Genomic DNA, 25558 nt, shown 5'->3' on the forward strand with positions numbered 1-25558 from the left:
TTGTTTTTTTGAGACGGAGTCTCACTCTGTCGCCCAGGCTGGAATACAATGGCACAATCTTGGCTCACTGCAACCTCCGCCTCCAGGGTTCAAGCAATTCTCCTGCCTCAGCCTCCCAAGCAGCTAGGATTACAGGTCCCTGCCACTATGCCTGGCTAATTTTTGTATTTTTAGTAGAGAGTGGGTTTCACCATGTTGGTCAGGCTGGTGTCGAACTCCTGACCTCAGGTGATCCACCCACCTCAGCCTCCCAAAGTGCTGGGAATACAGGCATGAGCCACCACGCCCGGCTGCCATTGGTATTTTCTAAAAGTACCCCTATGAGATTCTAAGGTGCAGACCTGGATTGAGAACTCCTGCCCTACTGAGCCTGATTTAGTAGTCGGGGTCTGGGTCCAGGCCTCTCCATATTTAATAGATATCACAAGTGATTCAGATCTATGGCCTTTGGATCTTATTCTTAAAAACAATGGCCTAGGTCACGTCAAAGATCTACATAACGCCAAAGCTCTATAAATTGATGACTCTCAAAATGGGCATACCTCATTCCTCCTTTGATATATATATTTTTTTTACTGTAACACTATCTCTTAAATAAAATTTGGCCTGCATCGTAAGGAGGGAGGATTATTTATTTATTTATTTATTTATTTATTTATTTATTCATGAGATGGAGTCTTGCTATGTTGCCCAGGCTGTTCACAAACTCCTGGCCTAAGGAATCCTCCTGCCTGGGCCTCCCAAAGTGCTGGGATTATAGGCATGAGCCACTGCACCCGGCAAAAGGATTACCTTAAATAGGACAACCAGATTTGTTAACTGATTACAGATGGTTAAAGATAGAAAAATGTGTTATATTAGGGCAAAAGTTGATTTTCGTCTGAATGTAGTATCAGAATTCCATAAGCAAATGATTGCATTTCTGAGAGAAAAAAACCCAAAAATTAATATCTAATAAAAATCAGTTTTAGAAATGTTTTAATTCAGAAAACAGTATTTATATTAAATCATAATTAATATTTAAAAGCTACTTAAAGAGCCAAGGGGGTACATACCAGGAGAGTCATTACAGCATTATTTTTAGTAATAAAAAAAATCAAAAACAACTTAAATGTCTTAAATGTCTATTTAAAAAGGAGCTAGCTAAATATTATATATAATTAACAATGTTAATATATAGAGAGCAGCCATTAAAAGGAGTGCTGCTGCTCTCTATATATTAATTTTTTAAATCTTCAAGATATACCTGAAAAATAGAAGCAAATGGCAGACACATATGAAGTATAAAATCTTTTATGTTTTTAAAAATAGGCCTGTATGAAAATCCATGAGATTTCTCTGGAAAGATACACAATAGACGGATCATCGTGATTTCCTCCAGGGAGGGAAACTTTGTGACTGGGAAAAGGAGACTTTCACCACTAGCAGTCCTTTGGCCCTTTGGGATTTTTGTGCCATTTGAATTATTCAATCTAAATTTCTAAAAAGAAAAGATCGGTCAGGCGGCGGCTCACGCCTGTAATCCCAGGACTTTGGGAGGCCGAGGTGGGTGGATCACCAGGTCAGGAGATTAAGACAATCCTGGCTAACACAATGAAACCCCGTCTCTACTAAAAATACAAAAAATTAGCTGGGCGTGGTGGTGGGCTCCTGTAGTCCCAGCTACTCCGGAGGCTGAGGCAGGAAAATGGCGTGAACACGGGAGGCAGAGCTTGCAGTGAGCCAAGATCGCCACTGCACCCCAGCCTGGGCGACAGAGCGAGACTCCGTCTCAAAAAGAAAAAAAAAGATCAAGTGTAAACTGCAAGTTTTAAAGTGCATCTTGTTGCAAACAAACCCTGGTATATAGTAGGCATTCAATAAATGTTTATTAAATAAATCTGTTACCTTATTCCTCTTCTATTATTCAGTCATTCAATCTCCTCTTCCCTTGGTGTTTGGGGGAGGGAGGAGGAGGCAGAGGATAACTAAAGTTTCACATAATATGCCTTAGTGCTTTGTGGGTGCTAAGTGTGTGCTAAGCATTATGTTAAATAACATCTTGACACATATTCATCATCTCAGGTAATTCTACAACATCCCTGTGAAGCAAATATTATCTCTCTTTTACGGATGAGAAAATTGAGGCTCAGAGAGGTCACTGCAAGCCCAAGCAAATTGCATTTTATACACAAACACACACACACACATGCACGCATATACACATGCACACACACACACACAAAGAAACCCTTTTTTGGGGGGCGGGGAGACAGTCCCACTCTATCACCCAGGCTGGAGTGCAGTGGCACAACCTCTGCTCACTGCAACCTCTGCTTCCCGGGTTCATGCAATTTTCATGCCTGAGCCTCCCCAGTAGCTGAGATTACAGGTGTGCGTCACCATGCCCGACTAATTTTTGTATTTTTAGTAGAGACAAGGTTTCACCATGTTGGCCAGGCTGGTGTTGAACTCCTGACCTCAAGCGATCCACCCACCTCGGCCTCCCAAAGTGCTGGGATTACAGGCATGAGCCACTGCACCCGACCACAAAGAAACAATTTTAAAGTATGTGCAAAATGCTATGGGGACGATGAAGATTAATATACTCTTTGCCCTTCGAAAGGGTCATAGTAAGGGAAACATTTAGGTGTAATATTACTGTGATGCAAGCCAAGAGCGAGTACCATGTGGGAACTTCAAAGGGAAGAGATCCCCCAGGAAACAGAAAGAAGGACTCAAGAAAGGCTTCAGGGAGGAGAACGTGATTAAGCAGGACTTGGAAAGGAGAGATCAGGAGAAAAGTCATGTGAATTACGTGTTCGGCACTATGCCACGTGCTTTGTATACATTCTCATATTGTATTATTTTAATCATAACAATTCTAAGCATTATGGTTCCCAACTTTAGATGCCTAAACCAAAACCTAAAGAAGAAATTTCCCCAAATGTTCTAGTTCACATTTAATGTCTCCTTACCTCCTGATGGCCTCCTCTATCAGGGATTTTATATAACTTTTGGGTGTGCATGTATATGTATGTGTATGTGTGCTCACACACACACATTCCTTAACTCTAATACAAGTATAAACTACTTGAGACAGGAACCTTTATTTCATATTTCTTTAATATCCCCTCATTATATGCTTACATAAAGATGCTGAAATGTGGTAACATGTTAGTGTCAAACAGTCTGTATACCTACCCATTTTTACTTTTTTGTAAAGGTTTTATGACAGCAGATGAAAGGAAATTATTCAACCACCTCAAGTCTCCTCATCTGAAATATTGGGTTCCATTCATCTGGTTTGGAAACCTTGCAACTAAAGCCCGGAATGAAGGTAGAATCAGAGACAGTGTTGATCTGCAATCATTGATGACTGTAAGTATATCATAAATCACAAGAAAAAGGTGCTAATTAGAGACCAAGAGGGACCTGGATATAGCACATTAGACCAGGAAGAGTCAGCTTTGTTCAGTCCTGGTTCCGGAGGAACTGGAAAGATTGGACCAGTGTCAGACCCCTCAACATGCAGGACAGAGGCGGTACACAGGTTAAACTCGAGTTGCTTGGAAATGGTTCCTTGGAAGCTGCATTTTAAACAGAATCATGCTTTGTAATAGGCTCTATAAGAAAGTGTTCCTTGATTGATTAGCCAAGGGTCGCCAAGGGCTCAGAAAGCTATGGTGCCCATGTAGTGTATTTGCCATCCCTGGCTCCAGGATTCTAGAAAAAAATCTGGAGGAGAAATAAACCTTCCCAGCCAAATATTTCCCCAAAATTGGAATATCACGACATTAAGCCAACCTTTCAGATACTCTAGTAAGTAAAATAGTATTTTCATTAAACAAAATAACCCCCCCCAAAAAAATTTTTATGTAGGGGCTGGATAGATTTGTGCTATGACAGTCCCCTCCCTGGATTAGGCTAACGGGAGTGAATTGTTTAAAAATAGCACCCAAATTAATGTGAACTCTTTTGCCTAGTCTTACATAATAACTTGTGTGCAATAGACGAAAAAATCAAAGAATCCTGTCCTTCCTGCTTCAGAGATAGATTTTCTGTCAATATGAGAGTTATAGTCTCTGTTTGTGGGAGTAATTATATCTCTTTTCTAAGATCTACAGTAAGCATGTTTTAAAATGAGAGAAACAAAAAAAATTGCTTCCAGATTACCTACCAAAATTGATAAAAATTACTTATTTAAAATATTAGCAATTTCCTTCTCACCATGACTTTGGGCCAATATAAACGTTGGAAATTATGGGTTCAATAGAATGGCGGGGGAATATTTCTATGAAGTCCTTTTGTTTTTGGAAATAGTGTCACTCTGTTGTCCAGGCTACATGCAGCACAGTGGCGCAATCATGGCTCACTGCAGCCTTGACCTCTTATACGCAAGTGATTCTCTCACCTCAGCCTCTGGAGTAACTGGGACGACAGGCACGTGACACCAAGCCTAGCTAATTTATTTACTTTTTGTAGAAACAACGTGTTTCTGTGTTGCCCAGGCTTATCTCAAACTCCTGGGCTCAAACAATCCTCCTGCCTCGGCCTCCCAAAGTGCTGGGATTATAGGCATGAGCCACCACACCTGGCCATGACTTGTTTTAATTTTTTTTTTATGTCCAAATGTACTTATCAATGAACTCATTGTTCCAATGATGTTCATTGATTGATTGTCATTTTTAGAACTTTCCTTTAGGAGTATCCTTGGGAATCAATTTACTAGTCTTATAGTCAGTCCTGTAAAAGACATGCTCACATTCTGAATCCCAGTAAGTGCTTATTACCACACCTGTCATCTTAGTAAATCATGCTTGATCTGTTTCTGGCTTAGGAAATGAATCGATACCGCTCTTGGTGCAGCCTCTTATTCGGTTATGACTGGGTTGGGATTCCGCTGGTTTACACCCAGGTAAGAAATACTTTGCACGGAATTCTTTATTTCTACTTGTTCACCTTGGCACTGTAGCTTTGCTGTGGGAGGCCAGCACCGTCCCCTCACTCCGGTCTCTCTCTGTTCCAGGTTGTCACTCTCGCTGTCTATACCTTCTTCTTTGCGTGCCTGATTGGACGCCAGTTTTTGGATCCCACCAAAGGCTACGCAGGGCATGACTTGGATCTTTACATTCCAATCTTCACCCTCCTACAATTCTTCTTCTATGCAGGATGGCTCAAGGTAGCCAGTGGTCTCAGGGCCCCACTTTGTAATCTGTTATGTTCCAGACTCTCCACACTGATCCTTTACTGAGTCTTTAGCAAATCATTCATGAGTGAGTCAAAGGTAGATCTAACATGTAATAGCTCAGCAATATTATTACTTTTCTGCCTGGGATTCAGGTGACAGGGATATACTCAGTACTGTCGGAAGCAGCTCATTTGTGCAAAGACGTTAGAAGAACACTGTTTTATGGTTACTGATTCTCTTTTACGTCTCTGTGTGTTCCCATTAGGATTACAATAGTGTAACTAAAGTAATAAGTGTACCTGCATTGACATTGTGTACCACAATAAGCAACTAGGCAGAGTAAAAGAGTCAACAAGAAGCCTTATAAATCAGACTTAACCATTAATATTGTGGTAGAATCTTGGTTCTGCTCAACTCTATAAATAGTTATTGCAATTCCCTGAAATTCTGCTAGCTGTCTCACAACATTAAATGTACCCCATTTTCTTTTTTTTTTTTTTCCTGAGACAGAGTCTTGCTCTGTTGCCCAGGCTGGAGTGCAGTGACGCAGTCTCGGCTCACTACAACCTCCGCCTCCCGGGTTGAAGCAATTCTCCTACCTCAGCCTCCCAAGTAGCTGGGATTACAGGCGTGAGCCACCGTGCCCGGTCTAAATGTACCCCATTTTCAAAACCAGAACTGAGACTCAGAATTCCTCAGAATCAGAACTAGAACACCAGAAATAATGACAACATCTGGTTTGCCAGGGAATTAAACAGGTTCAGGAGGTGAGAATGGCTTGCCTAACTATCTGTGTAGAATTTTCCTTGCTTCCCCTCCCTTCATCACCACCTCCTCAAATATATGTGTGTAAATATCAGAGACCCGATTCTTCCATCACCTCTCTAAACTTCCAAATGGGAAGTATGTGATAGAAAAAAATCAATGACAATGGCTTCATTAAATTCACTGAAAGGCAATGATGGTATGAGGATGATATTCATAAAGTAGAATTTTCAAATGTTTGGCCTTCCAAAGAGCCACACGTTGTCGTGACCCGTTGAGGCCTTCAGGTCGCAGTGGAATTTTTCCTGCAGAAGCCTTTCCTTTCATTGGTTTGAATCTTAACCAAAAAAAATAATATGTTGACACTTCCAATTATACTCCAAAGAGTAAAGGCATGTCCCTTACAAATGGCAAAAGCATTTTTAATCAGATTACCATGATTCTTAATTATTTCTACCTGCATAGGAGCAAGAACGCAGAAGAGACTAATGACTTTCATTTTCCATTAGAGGAAAAAGTAGAGTTTAGCTTTATAAAGATAAAATCACCACAGTGGCACAAATACTCAATCATTCTCAAAAAGTACTTTTCTTCCTTTCCCAAGTTGCGCCAAGCTTTTTATTCTTTGTTTTGTGTCCATGTAAGGTGCTTGACTGCTTGTAAAGAGCAAATAATGGTTCTTTCCTTCTGACATGCTTTCTAAAATATTTACATCCTTTTCCTTTATAAACTGTTTTAAAGTCCAGCACGGTGTCTCATGACTGTAACCCCAGCACTTTGAGAGACTGAGGTAGGAGGATTGCTCAGGAGTTCAAGACCAGCCTGGGCAACATGGCAAAACCCCATCTCTCCAAAAAAAAAAAACAAAAAACAAAAAATTAGCAGGCATGGTGGCGCATGCCTGCAGTCCCAGCTACCGAGGAGGCTGAGGTGGAAGGGTCGCTTGAGCCCAGGAGGCCGAGGGTGCAGTGAGCCATGTTCACACCACTGCACTCCAGCCTGGGTAACAGAGCAAAACCCTGTCTAAAATAAAATAAAATAAAATAAATCTTAAAAGACAAAATATTAAAAGGCACAATCTTAGCTCCATTAAAGGATAGGCAAACCTGCTGGGTGTGGTGGCACACGCCTATAATCCCAGCACTTTGGGAGGCTGAGGCAGGAAAATCGCTTGACCCTGGGAGGCAGAGGTTGCGAGCCGAAATCGCACCATTGCACTCCAGCCTGGGCAACAAGAGCGAAACTCCATCTCATAAAAAAAGATAGGCAAACCTAAACACCAATGGGTTGTGCCTCCATTTCTAAACAGCTGTTCTATCTCAATGATTAGGATATTTATAAATCTTTTCAAAGTATAGAAAAGCCATCTTAACCTTATGAATAGTATATCATTCAGCTACTTGCTGAAAATGCAGCCCCAAGTGGAATAAAAGATATATTTTGAGATTGTCAATTCAGAAACATATATGCCATTTTGTCAATTTAATGTAGACTATGATAATATATGCAGGACTGATTGCATAAAAATGAAAATCTGGACAGAATAAAAAAAGGTTTCAGGACTCAACCCTTAATTAATCTAAGTAAATCTCCAGGCAAGAAAGGGCAGATAGCCCCATGAAACTGGTGACAAGAACAACATAGATATCACTGTGAGGCTTACTGATTCAGGACACAGACCTGCCTAAGGAAAGGCACTTAAAATAAGAGCCACATATTAAAATCCCCTGGGAGCTTTACCCGACACTGACGCCTGGGCTCAGCCTGGTTAAATCGGAATCTCTGCAGAAGGAACCCAGGCATCAGTTGGGTTTTTTAACGAGCTCCTCAGGTGAGTTTAATGTGCAGCCAAGGTTGAAAAGAACTGCTCTAAGTATTAATATGTTGACTTAAATCCTAAAAGTAGGTAGATTTTCTACTGAATAGTTTCAGAATCTAGAATATTGAGACTCTAAAAACTAATCACATGGTACCTTTATTTTACACATTTAAAATTTTTTTCCATCTAGACTCAATGTAAAATCTCCCTCTCTCCCAATTCTCTCCCCCTCTCTCTCTCTCTCACACACACACAGGCATGCACACATGTCCAGATAATAAAAACCAAGTGAAAATTTTCAACAAGGAAAATGATAGATAAGTTGTATTTTATATATAAACCTCTCATCAAGAAGGCTATTCAATTCAGGAACATGATAAGAATATTTAATATTGATCAAATATTCAAAGATACGTGACAATAGTTACCTAACATTTTCCCGGCAGGAAAACTAACTTACTGGATAAGGGTAAATCCTTTAGGGTAAAACTAAGTAAGCCTCAATTTCCAGCTTTAGGACTTACTAGCTCTCTGACTCATTTACTTAGCAGTTATGTTCAATAACTGTGAAAGCTCGGCCAGGCACAAGTGGCTCATGCCTGTAATCCCAACACTTTGGGAGGTCGAGGAGGGCAGAACACCTGAGCTCAGGGGTTCAAGACCAGCCTGGCCAACATGGTGAAACCCCATCTCTACTGAAAAAAAATCCAAAAAAAATTAGCTGGATGTGCTGGTGCTCGCCTGTAGTCCCAGCTACTCAGAAGACTGAGGCAGGAGTATTGCTTGAACCTGGGAGGCAGAGTTTGCAGTGAGTTGCGATTATGCCACTGCACTCCAGCCTGGGCAACAGGGTGAGACACTGTCTAAAAAAATAAAAATAAATTGTGAAAGCCTCTTATATTATTTTCTTTCATTGTGATTTAAGTCTTTCTTTGCTGTTTAACCTTCTCCCTGTGTACATTTTGCCTTATTATCTGAGCCCTGTAAATTCCCTGAAAGCACAGCCTGTGTACCCTTCAGGGTGCCTTGCAAATAGTTGGTTCTCCTTCACTATTCAGTCATTTGATTTGGCTCCTAAATCGGACATGGCTTCCCCTGATAGGGCCTGCATTGTCACCAGTTGAATGGACAGATCCATTTGGAGAGCATACCTACAAAGGTGCATCATTCATGGTTTGAGAATCATGTCTTGCTTGCTAATAAATATCTGGGTAGAACAATCTACTCCCCTCTACTCTTCATAGTATGAAAGTCACAAAAGGAAGCAGAGAGGAAAATAGAAATCATCTTCAGATTCTATTCTTAGTTTTCACGGGTATCATGAGGGATTTATTTTATGTTCAACTACAGGTAGCAGAGCAGCTTATCAACCCTTTTGGAGAAGATGATGACGATTTCGAAACTAACTGGTGCATTGACAGAAATTTGCAGGTTAGAGGAATTTTTCTTTCTTTTTCAAATATTAATAATAAGTCACTTGTGATATTTCAAATCTAAGCAGATTTTAAATGCACGCCTCTTGGCTTCAGAGCTTTAGCCACAAATGAAAGAGGCTTGGCTGTGCACTATGCTGTCTCAGGTCCTTTTGGAAGCTTACACATCCGGGATTTCAGCTCCAGTGAAATTTAGTTCCTTTTAAGTAGAATTTCAAGCCAATTTTCTTTGTAAGCCTCTCTATTAGCTTTTTCCAGCCTCTTTCATCTCAGCATAGAGCAGTATTTTAAATTGTTCTTTGATTTGTTTTCTATTGCCAACCAGAGAGGTTAATAGTGACTTAAAATGGCATCCAGACACAATCTGGTGGGAGTTCCCAAAGTCGTATCACATCAATCCCAGCAGTCAGATAGCCACCAGTTGGACACTGGGAGCCTGGGCCATGCCCGCCTGTGTCTCAAATCTGCATGAAATGCACTAAATGGGCCCCAGGGCCCTTACCCTGAAGCACTATTCCAGAGAGCTTTTCATGAAGAACCAGCATGAAGGAATTTTCCTTTTAGGCAAGACTCTCCCTAGACCATTCTCTTCCCTGTGAACTACAGATGAGTGAAGGCCTTCACCTTGTTCATTTGTTTCAAGCCCTTAGTCGGCAGTTAAGTAAGTTCAAACATCTCACAGTAGATCCCAATGTCAGTCTCTTAGGGAGGACACATAATGCCTAGGTCACCCACTTTGTCAAAATCGGAATCCCAGAGGATTAATAATATATTCATGTATCCCTTTGTCAAAGCCAAGAGGAGAGAGCACCATAGCACCAAGCAGTATAGACTTCTTGATATGTTTTTCCAAACAAAGAAATGAACAAGAAACCAGGGCATATAAGAAGTGATGCCAAGTAAAAATGTGTTTACGGGGTTAACAGAATGAAAACTGGAATCTTCACCTTCCTGTAATATTTGGGGTTAAGGGGGTGCTATCAAGTAAAACAACAGCATAATTGTGAGCACAGTATAAAAAGATGGCTCCCCTCCCTCCAGCTAAGAGGCAACTCCTCTCTGGAGTGTGTGGTTTGATCCCGGAGTGTGGGAGGCTTGAAGCCCCACTTATCCTCATTGCAAAGTACTCTTGAGCAGTAAACGACAGATACAACTCTCTGTGGCAGCTGTGGTCATGGCAAATACGAACTATAGACATTTATATATTCACTCACTTAGACTGTGTCCTAGCCCACTCTAACTCTCATCTGCCCCAAAAAACTTCTCCTTTTTATTTAATTTACATCTGAGTTATTCTAACAATATAACAATGATTTTAGGTCTCTCTTTTAGCTGTGGACGAAATGCACATGAGCTTACCCAAGATGAAGAAGGACATTTACTGGGACGATTCTGCTGCTCGTCCACCATACACATTGGCAGCTGCTGACTACTGCATACCCTCATTTCTGGGGTCAACAGTCCAGATGGGGTAAGTACATTTTTATTTAAATCTCTCAATATTTTCCAGCCTGAGCAACATAGTGAGACCTTATCTCTACAAAAAAGAAAAGAAAAGAAAAGAAATAATTTAAAGTAGCCAACTGTGATGGCACCTGTAGTCCTAGCTACTTGGGGAGGCTGCAGTCGGAGGATTGCTCAAGCCCAGGTGTTCAAGGCTTTAGTGAGCTGTGATTGTGCCATTGCATTCTAGCCTGGGTGACAAAGTGAAACCCTGTCTCAAGAAAAATAATTAATTAATGAAAATTAAAATAAATATCTCCAATATTTAGGAAATGAGCAGACAGATCACTGTTCTAATCTTTTTACCTTTTTTTGGCATTTTTTTCTACCTGGGCTTAGTATGTACGTCAGTCTCTGTTCAGTGGTTTTAACACAGCAATCATCCCTATGTATAATGAGCTTTAAAGTTGAGGCCTGAAGTAAATCAGGCACAGTTCTATATTTCATTAAGTCTGAGCATGTATTTGATATTGCAGAAGTGTGTGAATGTGGGAGAATTTTATTTGCTGAAGGCAGATGCCACAGTTTCCATGTAAATTAAAGAGAAAAGCACAGACTAATTCAGAAAGTAAGAAACTCTCCACTCAAAAACAAAACAAACAAAAAACTGTAGCAAAAGGGGAAACTTCTGTGGAATTTTTCTTATAACTCTTGGCAAGACTGTGGCTCATAGTTCCCTGAGGCATGCTCTAAGCGATTTATGCAGTGGGTTCGTGTCCCATGGTTGCTGCCTGTGACCCTTCTTTCCCTCCTCGCCGAAGTGGCCTGCCCTCCTCCTTCCACTTTCAGGAGATCTCGCTTCAACCCTGTTCCCTTTGCTGAATGTCTCCTAATGCCCATCAGTGATGGTTTGTGGCACTTCTCTTCCAAAGGGGCCTCTGAGGCTGAAAACCTTTCAAGACCCAAAGAAAAGGAAGACTGAAAGTGGAATTTCAGTAGTTCCGGCAAGTAATGAGAAAGATTTAGGAGCCAGGAGATTTGCCTTGTTGCCCACAAAGCACATCTTAGAGAAGGTTGCCTACTCCAGGCTAGATTTGCTTCTGCTTCTAGCTAGCCTTCTAAGACCAGACCCACCCACCCAGGGCTCCTTCCAGGCCAGAGAGCTCATCCCTGCCCTCAGTGTATTCTCAGTTTCCATGGATAGGAATCTCTTGTTGTATGCATGTCTCAGCCTTCATGATACCTTCTGCAAGGGCAGAGCTTCATGGACATCCAGCAATCTTCTCAATTTTCAGAATTAACAAGAGCTGTTTTTCTGTGAGGTTGATTTTAGATAATTAAATATGCTTTATCCTTCTCCTCACTCCCACCATTGATTAACGCAAAGTACTTGAAGATTTAACTTGAAAAGAAAAGAGACCAGCAATGCTGATAGAATCAGGGCATCATTGTGATGACTCTATTTAAACTGCAAATGCTCTGCAGGCTCTATTTCTAATGTCCATTGAGTTGTTCTTACCCCACGGTTAAGATGATTTTTTGAAGGTCTCAACATTTTTATCCTGATCTACTTACTCATCCTAATCATCATAATTCTGCAGATTACCATATAAATGTTCATGTTCTTTAGAAAATATTAAAACACAATGCTTCTCCTGTTTCTAAATACAGAAACGGAATTAGGGATTGACAAGATCTCAGAGAAAATTTCTTCCCCAGAAGATTATTGAGAAGATTCCATGAGATTGTAAACGTTAAAATGCTCTAGGTAAAACTATAGAGCATGATGATTATTATCACCTAGTCAAGTGTTATTTGTGGATGTCAGACTGAAGCAGAGAAAGATTAAATCACTTTAAGCTATTTTTTCATATTAAACTTACCCTGGAAATTTAGGACAGAAAATAAAACAACTGAGAGAAAACCAGGAGGTACAATATTTAAAACTACAGCAAAAAATTATCAGTTGTCAGACAGAAGTCCTCCAACTAAAATGGCCTATTTCTATTTACCAGCAGGATGGAGAGAAGAACAGACAAAGGCCAGAATCTATTGGGAGAGGGTTTTGTGAGAGGTTTAAGTGGATCTGCTAGAACCGATTGATCAAAGAAACAATTAGGCAAAAGCTCATTTGATCTTGATTTTCTGTATAAATGAGGACCATTAAAGTGGACCACAATCCAGGAAAATTTACTGCAGGAAAATAGGTGATCAGAAGCCCTGAGTTGATAGAAATGGCCCCCTTTGGATTTATTAATGTCTATTTTTCCTATGATTGTCGTATTAGAAAAAATGTTTCTGTTGCCTATGACGAAAACCAATTCAAGCTTTCTTAAGCAAAAGGAGGTTTATAGTGTCACATCCAGAGACGAGCCTAGCTTTGGGTGTCACTAGATCCAGAGGCTCAGATAATGTCACCAGGACTCACTGTTGCCCCATGACTCTCAGGTCTGCTTTTCTCTCCACTGGCTCAGATTTCAGGCAGTATCTCCCGTCCTGAGGGCAAAATGGCAAAATGGCAAGCTCCAGGCTTACAGTTTACCTTCTCAGCTAACCTGTGGAAAGGGCACATCTCTTTTCCAACTCTTGAAACTGAAGTGCTGGATTTGCTATGACTGACTGGGCTTGGTTCACATATCCGTTCCTGGGCTAATTACTATCAACAGGGAGACAATATTTTGACTATTCATGGCTGGTTTATAGGTCCATCTTTGAACCAAGGGTTACAGTCAGCCCCATCCAACCATATGGAGTATGTGATATCTCAGAAAAAGCAGGATGCTATTATCAGGAGAAGAGTGAATGGTTTTGCTGGGCTGGCAAAAACAGTAGATGTTCTCTAAAATCATAGAAGATAATTCCCTAAGCAATGAATGGTTCCTTCACCAAATACAAGGTCAATGTCAAATGAGCCACCCGACTGAGGCTCAGGGCAAGGGGAAGGTAAAAGTTAAGAATTGTTGTAGCACCGGTGGTTTTATTGGTGCTGACTGAGCCAATGAGCTCTTTGCACGAGAGTGAAGACCACATGTCAAGATGCTGTAGACAGAAGCATTCCATTTTATAAAAGTGCCTGCTGCTTGATGACCATATCAAATCCTTTCCTGGATGAGATTTTTTAAAATTTTCTTATTCTCTTTGAGGTGTATGTTCCCAGCATATTTAATTCAGAAATCAAATTGTCCTTACCTTTTCATATCAATGTTTTGGGTTTGTAGCCACAACTCCCATAACCCGGATATTCTAAAATCAAAGCAGTGTCCTTCAAGAACAGAGCAAAAGTACTCCTCTCCAAGGGCCACCTGCAGGATCACCCGCCTCCCAGCCAGCACATTCAACAGCGCTGTTCACATTCAGCACACTGTTCAGTTCCACTTCAGGAGGAAACTCCTCAGAGACAATGTCTTCATTCTCTATATTAAGGAGCATGTTCAAAACATGACCCTATTTTCTGCATATTTACTAAATATATATAACTCAAATAAATTAATTTTCCTTCTTTCCATCTTAAGTACAAATTTAAAATATATTTTCCCTTGGACCCTCACATACAGAATGTGCTCATTTATTTATTCAGGTAAATTTTTTTCAGGGCCTACTATGAGGTAGGTTCTATGCCAGATGCTAGAGGTAGTCAAAAAAAGAAAAGAAAAAAAAAAATGCCTCCTAAGTTCACAGATGTAAGGCCAAGAAAATTGACAATACAATGTGGTAAATGCTACAGTGGAGAAATGCTCAGCCTTATGGGAACACACACAATGAAGACACACTTCAGCTAGCCTGGTGAAGCAGAGAAAGCCACTTGGAGTCAGGGACTCTAATATGCATCTTTAAGAGTGAGGAGGTGGGCATGGTGGCTCACACCTGTAATCCCAGCACTTCGGGAGGCCGAGGCAGGTAGATCATCTGAGGTCAGGAGTCCGAAATCAGCATGGTGAAACCCTGTCCCTACTACAAATACAAAATTAGCTGAGCATGGTGGCACAACCTGTAATCCTAGCTACTCAGGAGGCTGAGGCAGGAGAATCGCTTGAACCCAGGAGGCAGAGGAGGTTGCAGTGAGCCGACATCGCACCATTACACTCCATCCTGGGCAACAAGAGTGAAGAGTAAAACTCCATCTCAAACAACATAAATAAAAGAATGAATTAGGAGCCAGTACACAGATAGGATTGAGGGGATTCAGCAGAGGGCACATTTCAGGCCAATATGGACAAAGACAGAAAGGAATGATAAATAGTGTACTCAGAGTAACAATTTGATAGGCAAACCAGAAGAGCCAATAAATGAAGCTGGAGAGGAGGCAAGGCAGAAGATGGAGGGTTTTATAGGCCAGGTAAGGGTTTCAGCCGTTATTCAAAGCTATTAAATGACAGGGTCACATTTTTACTTTAGAGAGATTAGCCTGGCAACTGGCTGAAAGACAGATTGCTGAGGATAAGACCAGAGCCAGAGTAAGCAGGCTGTTGTCATTTAAACAGGAGAGGATAAGGGCCTGAAGTAGGTGTATCACATGGGATGTAGACAGTAGAGGTGACAGAAGGGACAGATTCAAGAAAGGAGAAGGAGTGAAGAATGGTAATAAACCAAAGATGAGAGAGAGTGTAAGGGTGAAAGCTGCTCTAAGGAAAAGATTATGAGCTGTCCCTTTTGCATGTGTTGAATTTGAGATCTCTATGGGCAATTCACATGGAGATGGCCAGCAGGCAGGGAGTCCAGGGGCAAAGGATGCGTTTTACTGGTATCAGTACGTAGAACCAAAGAGTGGGTGGGAACACTCAGAACAGTATCAAGGAAGCAGAGCAAAATACGAAGGGTAGAATACTATCACTGAAAGGGTGGTCAGAGGAAAAGGGTAGTCAGAGTAGAAATGGTCAATATAGAGGCAGAGTAACTCAGAAAATGCCCTGCCAAGAGGCCAAAGGTACAAAGTTTCCAAATAAAGCCTGAAAAGCACACCATAGGTTTTGTATGCTAGGGTCATCAGAGACTTAAGTGAGAGTGTGGGGTAGAAATTAAACTATAGTAGGTTAGAAGTGATTTATAGGTAAGAAGATCAAATTGCCAGTGTAAGCTGTTTTCAAAAAATAATTTTACTATAGAAAATTCAAACCGGGCTAGATACGATGGCCCACTCCTGTAGTCCCAGCACTTTGGGAGGCCAAGGCAGGCAGATCACTTGAGGCCAGAAGTTCGACACCAGCCTGGCCAACATGGTGAAACCCCATCTCCACCAAAAATACAAAAATTAGCCGGTATGGTGGCCCACACCTGTAGTCCCAGCTATTTGGGAGGCTGAGGCAGGAGAATCGCTTGAACCCAGGAGTGGAAGGTTGCAGTGAGCCAAGATCATGCCACTGCACTACAGTTTGGGTGACAGAGCAAGACCCTGTCTCATAAAAAAAAAAAAAGAAGAAGTTTAAGCAGTTCCAAAGGTAGAGAACAGGCTATGATAAAGCTCCATGTATCCATCACCCCTTCAATTATCAAGTTACGGCCAGTCTTGTTTCATTCCCCACCCGCCTTTATCTTCTCTGCCATTTGATCATGGTAAAGCAAATAGATCATAATGCCATTTGCATACTTAAAAAACAAAAATAAAACAAACCCAAAATGCGTGTAATTCCTCAATTCATTAAGTATCCATGGACTATTTTTTTGAGAAGTCTGAATTGATGGGGTAAATAGATCAGACCGTATTCACTAAGAGACAGGGATGCTGGTCTGTTTCTTCCTTCAATTCAGACTTCTAGGAATGGCTTCTTTGTTTTGTCTTGGGTAAGGCTAATTGCGTATTTTTTACTTGCTTTGCTTTTTGTTTTGTTTCGTTTTGCTGTTTTTTTTTTGTTGTTGTTGTTCGTTTCTTGTGTTTTGATTTTTTTGGAGACAGAGTCTCTCTCTGTCACCCAGGCTGGAGTGCAGTGGCGTGATCTCAGCTCACTGCAACCTCCACCTGCTGGGTTCAAGCAATTCCCCTGCCTCAGCCTCCCAAGTAGCTGGGATTACAAGCTTGCACCACCATACCTGGCTAATTTTTGTATTTTTAGTAGAGACGGGGTTTCACCATGTTGGCCAGGCTGGCCTTGAACTCCTGACCTCAGGTAATCCTCCCACCTTGGCCTCCTTAGAATTACCTTCACCACCTATACTGAATTTCACTCAGCTGCTGTACCTGGCCTTGTTTGGACAGAGCCATTAAGACTCCCTCTGGTGTTTACTGTAGTGCCGTCCACTGTGTAACTTAGAATCCCTTTTAGCAGAGGACCCACAGGAAGAAATGTATTTCAGACATTGTGGGGAAAAAAGAAAGCTTTGCCTCTTCTGGGCAAATCTTACACTATTTATCTTACAAACTTTATAATTTTATAATTAATGATCGTTTCCTTTTCATTTTGGCTGCTGGGAAGCTGACAATCAAATTTGTAGCCTACCTTTACTAAGTCTGTGGAACGGAATTATTTTGGAATGTATTTCTAGATTCTGTGTCTTTTATCATTGTTTCTTATTCTACCTCTACTATATTGGCCTGATCTTATATATTATATATATTTATATAATGTAATATATAAATATAATATTTTATATGTCATATATACTACATACTATTATTGCATCGTATGTATTTCCATAAGGCCACATCAAACCCTTGGTAAGATGAAGCAAGATGCGATAAAGAAACAAATTAACAAGTCTCCTTGTTTTGAAAAAGGAAGGAAAAAAGACAGGCTGAGCAAAAGGAGCCCACTGGAAGAGAGGAAAGACACAGGAGCAAGGGGGGATGACAGAGTAAGGTCCTAAAGAAGACACAGGGCTGGGCCGGGGGGGTAGGGGGAGGTCCCAGTGGCTGAGTTAGAGGGAAGCAGTTGAAGTTGGATACAGTAAGGGGAGAGGGGGCGATGGTGCCTGTGCAGGCAGGGAAGCGGGAACCAATGTTCTTGCCTCATCTAGTCATCGTGTCTTAATCTAAAGGAAGCTTTAACAGAGCTCATCTTTCTCTGTCCAGTCTGGGACCAAAGAGCTACTGTTTTAAAACTGCATTTTATAAGCTTTAACACCAAACCAGTGCTGAAGTTCCATCTCCTGATCTTTGCATGGGGCATGTTATAAAACAACTTTAAAATCAACACTTTGAATGAAAAAAGGCCAGTTAAAAATCTGAATGCAGTCCCCAAAATAGAAATGCTTTCATAAATACGCCAGTCTTGAGCATTTACTAAATAATGATAATTATTGCATGGCCAGTAATCTACACTTAGTCATTTTATGAGTTAATAAGCAATGAAAAAATATTTCTTGTGTGAATTCTTTTACCATTATCTCACGTGGGATTACTTCAGTTGAATCTGTTTTGTTTGTTCTTTTGTAATACTATGGAATCCTTTCTAATCTGCTGTAGTTTTGTTTTTGTTTTTGTTTGCTTTTTGCCTTCTGTATTTTTGAGACAGGGACTCCCTCTGTCATCCAGGATGGAGTATACAGTGGTGCAATCACAGCTCACTGCAGCCTCGAACTCCTAGGCTCAAGCCGTCTTCCTGCCTCAGACTCCTGAGTAGCTGGGACTACAGGTGCACACCACCATGCCTGGCTTTTTTTTTTTTTTTTTTTTTTTTTTTTTTTTTTTTTTTTTTGAGATGGAGTCTTGCTCTGTTGCCCAGGCTGGAGTGCAATGGCACAATCTCGGCTCACTGCAAGCTCCGCCTCCCGGGTTCACGCCATTCTCCTGCCTCACCCTCCCGAGTAGCTGGGACTACAGGCCCCCGCCACCACACCCAGCTAATTTTTTGTATTTTAGTAGAGACAGGATTTCACTGTATTAGCCAGGATGGTCTCAAGAGGCAAAGGTCTGGCTATGTTACCCATTCTGGTCTTGAACTCCTGGTCTCAAGAGATCCTACCACCTAGGCCTCCCAAAGTGTTGGGATTACTGGTGGGAGCCACCATGCCAGCCTTGATCTGCTGTTTTAATTAAGGCATCTTTTCATTAGCTTAACTATGGAGACGCTATTAACCAAGATTGAGAAAACACCCACGAGCAGCCAAAAGAACATTGTCTGTAAGATGCACAGTGAGAAAATATACCCAAACCCTAACGTAATAATGAGTTTTCCTGGGACAATAATAAACACATGCGTGATAAAAATAACTTTACCAAAAGAAACTTTAAATGCTTAAACTCAAGATTTTTAAAAACAAATGAACAAAAATCAAGGTCCAGAACTACCCTGTCACTACTGGCTTGAGGTAGAGGTAGAATGCCTGTCTTCACATTATATCATCATGAGTCACTTCAAAATTCTTACTATCTTTTAATTACTTGGGATTAACCATTAACACAAATTAAGACTCTGAGGAATGAAACACAGAAATTAAAGACTGAAGTCTCATAATGCCCTTTAGTCCTAACTTGAAAATCAAAACAGCCAACAGTAAAGAAGATAATCCCCTAAGGGCATTGGAAAAACCCTAACAAACTATCCATTCATAACAGCTAAAGGATTCGAAATTCTGGAGAAGAGAGGCTGTAACTGCTTATGAAATGGATCACTCAAGTGTGTCCAGAGCGCTTGCTCTGTCTTGCTAATCTAAAAGCATGCTCCAAGCTTGTAAACTTTAAACTGCTGACTGTAATCCCATTTAAAGAGCTTTGTTTTATTGGGCTTTTCTGCCATAATTCAAATAATTATGTCAAAATGTTCTCACATATATAATAATCTTAAAAAAGGGGCCTATGAAGTCAATTAAGGATCCACTTAGTAAAGAGGAAAAATATTCAAAATTTTAAAGAACTCCTTCTGGCTAGGAGTTGAGGGATTTATTTAAGATACATTTGGTGCTATGGAACTTTGTCAGAAATAATCATTTCTACTTATCTATCTTTATTCTAAAAGTTCTAGGAATATGTAACAATAACATGATATTTGGTAATTATACAGACATGCAAATGTACTTAATGTACACAAAATATTTAGGATTATACAGTAGGTGAGAAGTATTTTTAGTGATATTAATTCAAATATACCAAAATTCATATTTTAGTGAGCGAAGACTTTATTAAAGTGTGGTTAAATATACTTCTATGTTGATATTACTTAGTAATCCTTTTTAGTCAACTATATTCAAATATTTTAGCTTTACAAGAAAATACATAGTCTGATACATACTATTGCATGCTTATATTACAAACTACCAAAAATATCTCAAATTCTGAATTACTAACTTCACAAAAGTATATTCTGGGAACATTGATTTTTCACTTAATGTACCAGAAAGGAAGGAGAAATGGAAACTTCCAAGGAGATGAATGTGCATTAACTTTATAATTTTAGAACTACTCAGGGATTCTTTCATACCCTGATGTGGGGTCACCATGGGCAATCAGTTTTCATCTTTAAACGGTATCAGATGTGTACATGGCTTGATTTCCTTTTTTAACAAAATTCCTACAGAATAGAACAGTATGAAGAGGGAACTTTAAGTGAACCCCCACTTTTGGCCATAATTTCTTTTTGTGTCAGCCAGCAAGAGCCGAACATAACCAGGGTGGTAGGATGTAGCTAGATAAGCCTTGTTAAAGGCACAGGAGACCACTTCTTCAACCAGATTTGCTGAAGCCTTTGGTTCAATGATCAGATAGGCCAACACTGGGGTAGCAGTGGGGTCATCAGCTCTAAATGCAGCTTTCTGGGCTACCTTCTAGGATGCTCTAGAGCTTAGAACTGTCCACCTGAAAGAGAGTAGAGGGAGGCTGGGTGAACACAATATTTGGTCCACTGGATTTTCCTCATAACCCTTAGCCCCATACCTCCCGGCTCAGAGGGAGGGTTGTCTTGTCCATTGTATAAATCCTTGGCTACAGCTTTGATGATGATTCTGCAGTGCAGATGGTTAAAAATAGCCGCATGTGCCTCAGATGGGTTTGAAGAGTACATTTTGCTTCGCCCATGAAAAAATGCTTCTCCACGCATGTCTCTGTCCTGATAGATTCTCAGGCAAATTATCGGCCCCCTCCAAGGCAGTCGCCTGACTGTGAGTACACTAGCAATTTGAAAACAATAAATTTGCAGTGAGAAGTAGAATTCATCATACTAAATATCGTTTTCCTAAATTCCTCATTTCAGTTCTGTTAAAAAGGCCTCTTATTATTTGAATTTAAATTGTCAAAATACCGCTTCAAAAGTAGAGCAGAGAAAGAGAGACAAGCATCATCCAGTTTTATCTTTCAATCTTTTTGAAGCTCTATATTTACCTAATCACTCTCATGAGAAGGGGGTTGCTTTGCAAAAAGCTTTCTTTGGAGAAATGCATTAAATCCTTCAAGCTATCAGGGCTATTTTTGTCTTTCTATATGAGACACACCCCAAGAAGTATGGCAGTCTGCTGACGTCTTCAGCAGCCTGTCTCTTGCCTCTTTGTTATGGCAGCAGAGGGTGAAGCATGTTCTTCTGCACCCCTGACCAGCCCAAGCATCTTTTAAAGTTCCTAATTAAATCATGGCTGCTTATGCCCTCGGATATTTGTCATTTGCAGGGGAAACCGTGGGGCTGGTGTTTGTGGAGGTATTCCATATAGATTTTGAAATTTGGGTTTTTTATTAATACTTGAGATTAAAATTATTTTAATCCAGACATCTATCTAATCTGTGGAAATAACACATGCTCTTCCTTCTTCTGGACTCACCTATAACTAACTAGCCTGACTGTCTTAACAGAAGCTTTTCTCTCTCTCCTTCTTCTACTCTTCTCCCTTTCAAAAATAGCCCAATATATGACACAATCATTCTCATTCTCATGTTTTCTATGTTTTTGTATTGATGGTTTCTATTGCACAATAAGTGTATATTGCAGAGTTTGATGATGTTTGGCAAATGGCACAAAAAAACAATATTGAGAGGCAAGGTCAGGGCAGTCTGTCTCCATAATTTTCACCATTTGAGCAGTCCTCTCTTCCTTCCCTCAAATAACCCAGCTTCTTCCAGTTCTTATATTTCCTCTTCATGCGCCCAGTGCCCTATCATTAAATGGCTAAGGCATCCCTTTTGAAGGTGTTAATTGTTAAGTGATATCTCCTGGTGTAGTAACAATTTTAAAAGGACAATCTTGAAGAAGAAAAGGGAGTGACCTTCAGATACACATTATCATCTCTTCCAACCCTGTATGAGAAGTCAATGATGACTTGGAAACCACTTCTGAAAGTTTGCCAGTCATTGACAGAGTCCTTTTTACATCTTCTACTTTCAAAGCTTTTCTACACATGTCACCCCTTTTGAACTTTCAAACAACCTAAAAGGCAGGTAAAGGATAATTATCACCAGCTTACCAAGAATAATACTAAGTCACAAAAGATTAATGAGTCCCCAAAGATCACGCAGCTGGTTGGTGTCAGCATGGACAGCAGCAATCCTGGCTCTGCAAGTTCTCAAAATAAATTATTTTTCCCACCACAGAGACAGTTCTCAAATTTCATCCCTGGAAACTGATGGCTGCATGACACTTTCCATGAATGTCCTCCTATCTCTAATTACCTGCCTCTCTCACTCCAAATAAATTCCAGAACATAAAACCGAGCTCTTTCAGCTGACTCTCTCTAATAGGAATATAATGAGGGTACTTTTGTTCTATCATATAATGTTTCTGCTATTAGTTGGTTAAGTGGTATTATATTGAGCCTCAGGATTGTACTAACCCTAGACTAAGAGGATACTTTAAATATCAAATAAGGAGCAGAAAAAAAAAAAAAAAACATAAAATAAACTAAAATTTATACCCCAGCCTCCCATTTGGGAAATACTCTTTCAAACTATTCTAAGGCCGAGTGTGGTAGCTCTCACCCATAATCCCAACACTTTGGGAAGTCAAGACAAGAGGACCACTTCAGGCCAGGAGTTCAAGACCAGCATGGGCAACATAGGGAGACCCCATCTCTACCAAAAATAAAAAATTAGCCAGGCATGTTGGTGCACATCCACGGTCCTAGCTACTTGAGAGGCTAAGGTGGAAGGATCGCTTTAGCCCAAGAGGTCAAGGCTGCAGTGAGCCATGATTGTGCCACTGCACTCCAGCCTGGGTCACAGAGTGAGGCCTTGTCTCTAAATAAATAAATAAATAAGTATTCTATTTTAAACTATTTTGTTCTTAAAGCACAGCTTCTGCCGTCATATTGGGAATAGTGGCTACCAGAGAAAGGAGATGAACATTGTGTGTTGGCAATTAGATCTTCCATGGAAGCATTCAGAAGCAATGTCATTAGGTTTGTCATGCTGGGGAGTTTCCCTACTGCTCTGTTACAGCATTAAGACCTGGAGGGCATCATTCATCACTCAGCGTAAGATATGTAAAACTGCCCCCAAGAGCACAGAACACCAAGTGTTCTTCCAAAGACCCTGTTTCAGACTAAAGGAGTGAAAAGTTTTCAAGTCATGTTTCTTATCCAAAGCAATCATCAACATTGCTTTTTGTGTAGCCTTCCACCATGGACACCCCTACCAACACGACACACAACCCTAGCAATGCCCTCCATTCTCAAAGACAATCCACAGCTTCCCTCTATCTCCGGGATAAAGTCCACATCCCGCAATCTGGTATACAACTCTTCATGGCACAGTCTAAGGACCTCTTTCCAGCCTAGGCCTGACACTTTTCTGTGTTTCACACAGATTCAAGTACCTCCTATTTCTCCCAAACACCCTAAACTTTCCTTCTGCCTTATTTGTTCAAGTCACTTCTTTCATGTGGAATGCTCTGTCCCTTTCCTATCTATCCAATTCCCACTCAGTGTCAAAGCCCAGCTCAAAAATTTGCTTTGCCCCAAATGTAGATATTAATTTATATGTCTTCTCTCTCCTTTTAAGTGATCATTTAAAAGGTACCTAATGCAGCAAATTGTTCATGGTAAGTGCTCAATAAATTTAGTAGGGTGAATAAACAGATAAATTTCATGCATCCACTCCATAGTCATAGGAAGGTACAATAGCCAGGAAGGTACAATAGGGTCTTCTTGGCAGACCTACCCAATGTCAGTCATGAATCAGTAGGATGTTAGCAAAAACACTAGACGTTCTGCAGCTTGCTTGTTGCAACTTGTCTATTTTCCCCCATCTATGACCCAGGGGTTTATACCTCTTCCTGCAGTTGAAGGTCTTATACATACATCCTACAACAGGGCATAAAGTTTTCGTTTTTGAGTCACAAAGTTTTGAAGTATCAAAAATAAAAACTTCTTTTCCTAGAAGATTGTCTTTCTTACAATATTGCATCCTTTAGGGGTAGTTTAAAAAAACAAATCTTAAATAAATAGTTGAGATCCCAAATGGAAGACAGATGCTTGTCCTATATAGAGAGATTGCCAGCTTGTCCTTGATTCCCAGAACACATCCAGAGTGGCTATGTTAGTGAACAAGTTCACCTGTGGCTCCGCTGGTGTCCTCCTCCCTAACTAAATGGGTGCTTGTGGAGTGTGACTGGAGAGCTGACCAAATGCAATCCACCCAGCAGGGTCACCAAGGCCACTGAAGCATGAGTCTGCATTTCTCAAGTCGATGTAATAGAATCTGAGCCTCACACAGTGGAGGGTGGGTCAGAAGGCTATCTGGTAGCCAAGGGCGCTGCTGGGGCTTTAGAAAAACAGCACAAGGCTGTAATCGAACGCCGTCCCGGGACATTCAGCCAGTTAATCATCTCAGTCATCCATGTTTTATTCATAAACATGAGGAACGATGTTTCTTTGGCTGCTTGCTTTGCCCTTTCAAGTTACACCAATATTATACTGTCCCAATGTTTTCCTTCATGTCACATAAAACGCACGTGGCATCTTGTCACCAGAGATGTCTCTACCAATATTGGACTGAGACCGGCTGGTTACTGTTGCTCCCAGAGCTAGCACGATGAGCATTTGTAATTCAAGGGCAAGGCTTTAAGTTGTTCTTCAAACCCTATTAAGGCTATAAGTCCATGGAGATGTGTGGCAAATAACTATGTAATCCAAGGCCAGAGTAGACCAAATTACCAAACAGGCTTATCTCACCTCAATTATTCATTTTATGTCAGTCCTGAAGGAGATTTAAAATGTTAAGATTGGCCAAGCGTGGTGGCTTATGCCTGTAATCCCAGTACTTTGGGAGGGCAAGGTGGGCGGATCATTTGAGGTCAGGAGTTCGAGACAGCCTGGCCAACATGGTAAAACCTGTCTCTACTAAAAATACAAAAATTAGCTGGGCGTGGTAGCACTTGCCTGTAATCCCAGCTATTGAGGAGGCTGAGGCCTGAGAATCACTTGAACCTGGGAGACGGAGGTTGCAGTGAGCTGAGATCATACCACTACACGCCAGCCTGGGCGACAGAGTAATACTCTGTCTCAAATAAATAATTAATTAACTAAATGGTAGAATTATTTGTTTTATTTTTTAAATGGTAAAAATCCAGCAGGAAATTTTGGTAGCTAATCCATCAAATTTAATGACAAAGGGAGCCCAATCGTGATGCGAGTTCACCCTACCTGGATGAATATATCCTTTCCACAAGGTTCCAATTTCTCTTGTTTTAACCCTAATTGTACAGATGTAAATGCAAAGCCTCATCAGGAATGTTTACAAATTACCTCTGAGCAAGGACTGTGCTTTACTCACTCTTCTGCCCTGGGCTCTAGCTCATCCCTTGACCCCTGTGTAATAGGCTTTCCATCAAAGCAATTAGGAGAGGGAACTTGGAGCCAGACTTCCGAATTTGCTCTCCCTAGCTGCGTACATTTAGTGAATCTCTGCAGGCCTCAGTTTCCTCATTTGTAAAGTGTAAATAATAACACTAATACCAACTCATCTAATTATTGTGATAACTGAATGAATCAATGCATAGAAGGTGCTTAGCTGGGCCTTAGTATATAGTCAATAAATGTGAGCTGGTCATTGCACTCTCATGAATTTACTCTCATCCATTG

General features: G+C 40.7%; 1 protein-coding gene across 4 annotated transcripts in view; it reads left to right on the top strand.

Moving 5' to 3' along the window:
• The window catches only part of BEST3 (bestrophin 3), a 46103-nt gene that overhangs the window by 17652 nt on the left and 2893 nt on the right, over nt 1-25558 (top strand). For 3 of the 4 annotated variants that reach the window (XM_010358730.2, XM_010358729.1, XM_010358728.2), the window contains 5 exons: nt 3206-3360; nt 4820-4897; nt 5009-5161; nt 9105-9185; nt 10507-10658. In XM_010358730.2, coding sequence (XP_010357032.1) covers nt 3206-3360; nt 4820-4897; nt 5009-5161; nt 9105-9185; nt 10507-10658 — 619 coding nt within the window. The remainder of the gene's footprint in view (nt 1-3205; nt 3361-4819; nt 4898-5008; nt 5162-9104; nt 9186-10506; nt 10659-25558) is intronic. The other variant, XM_010358732.2, reaches the window with a different exon arrangement.

This window comes from Rhinopithecus roxellana, chromosome 10, assembly GCF_007565055.1.
Source record: "Rhinopithecus roxellana isolate Shanxi Qingling chromosome 10, ASM756505v1, whole genome shotgun sequence".
Taxonomy (NCBI): Eukaryota; Metazoa; Chordata; class Mammalia; order Primates; family Cercopithecidae; genus Rhinopithecus; species Rhinopithecus roxellana.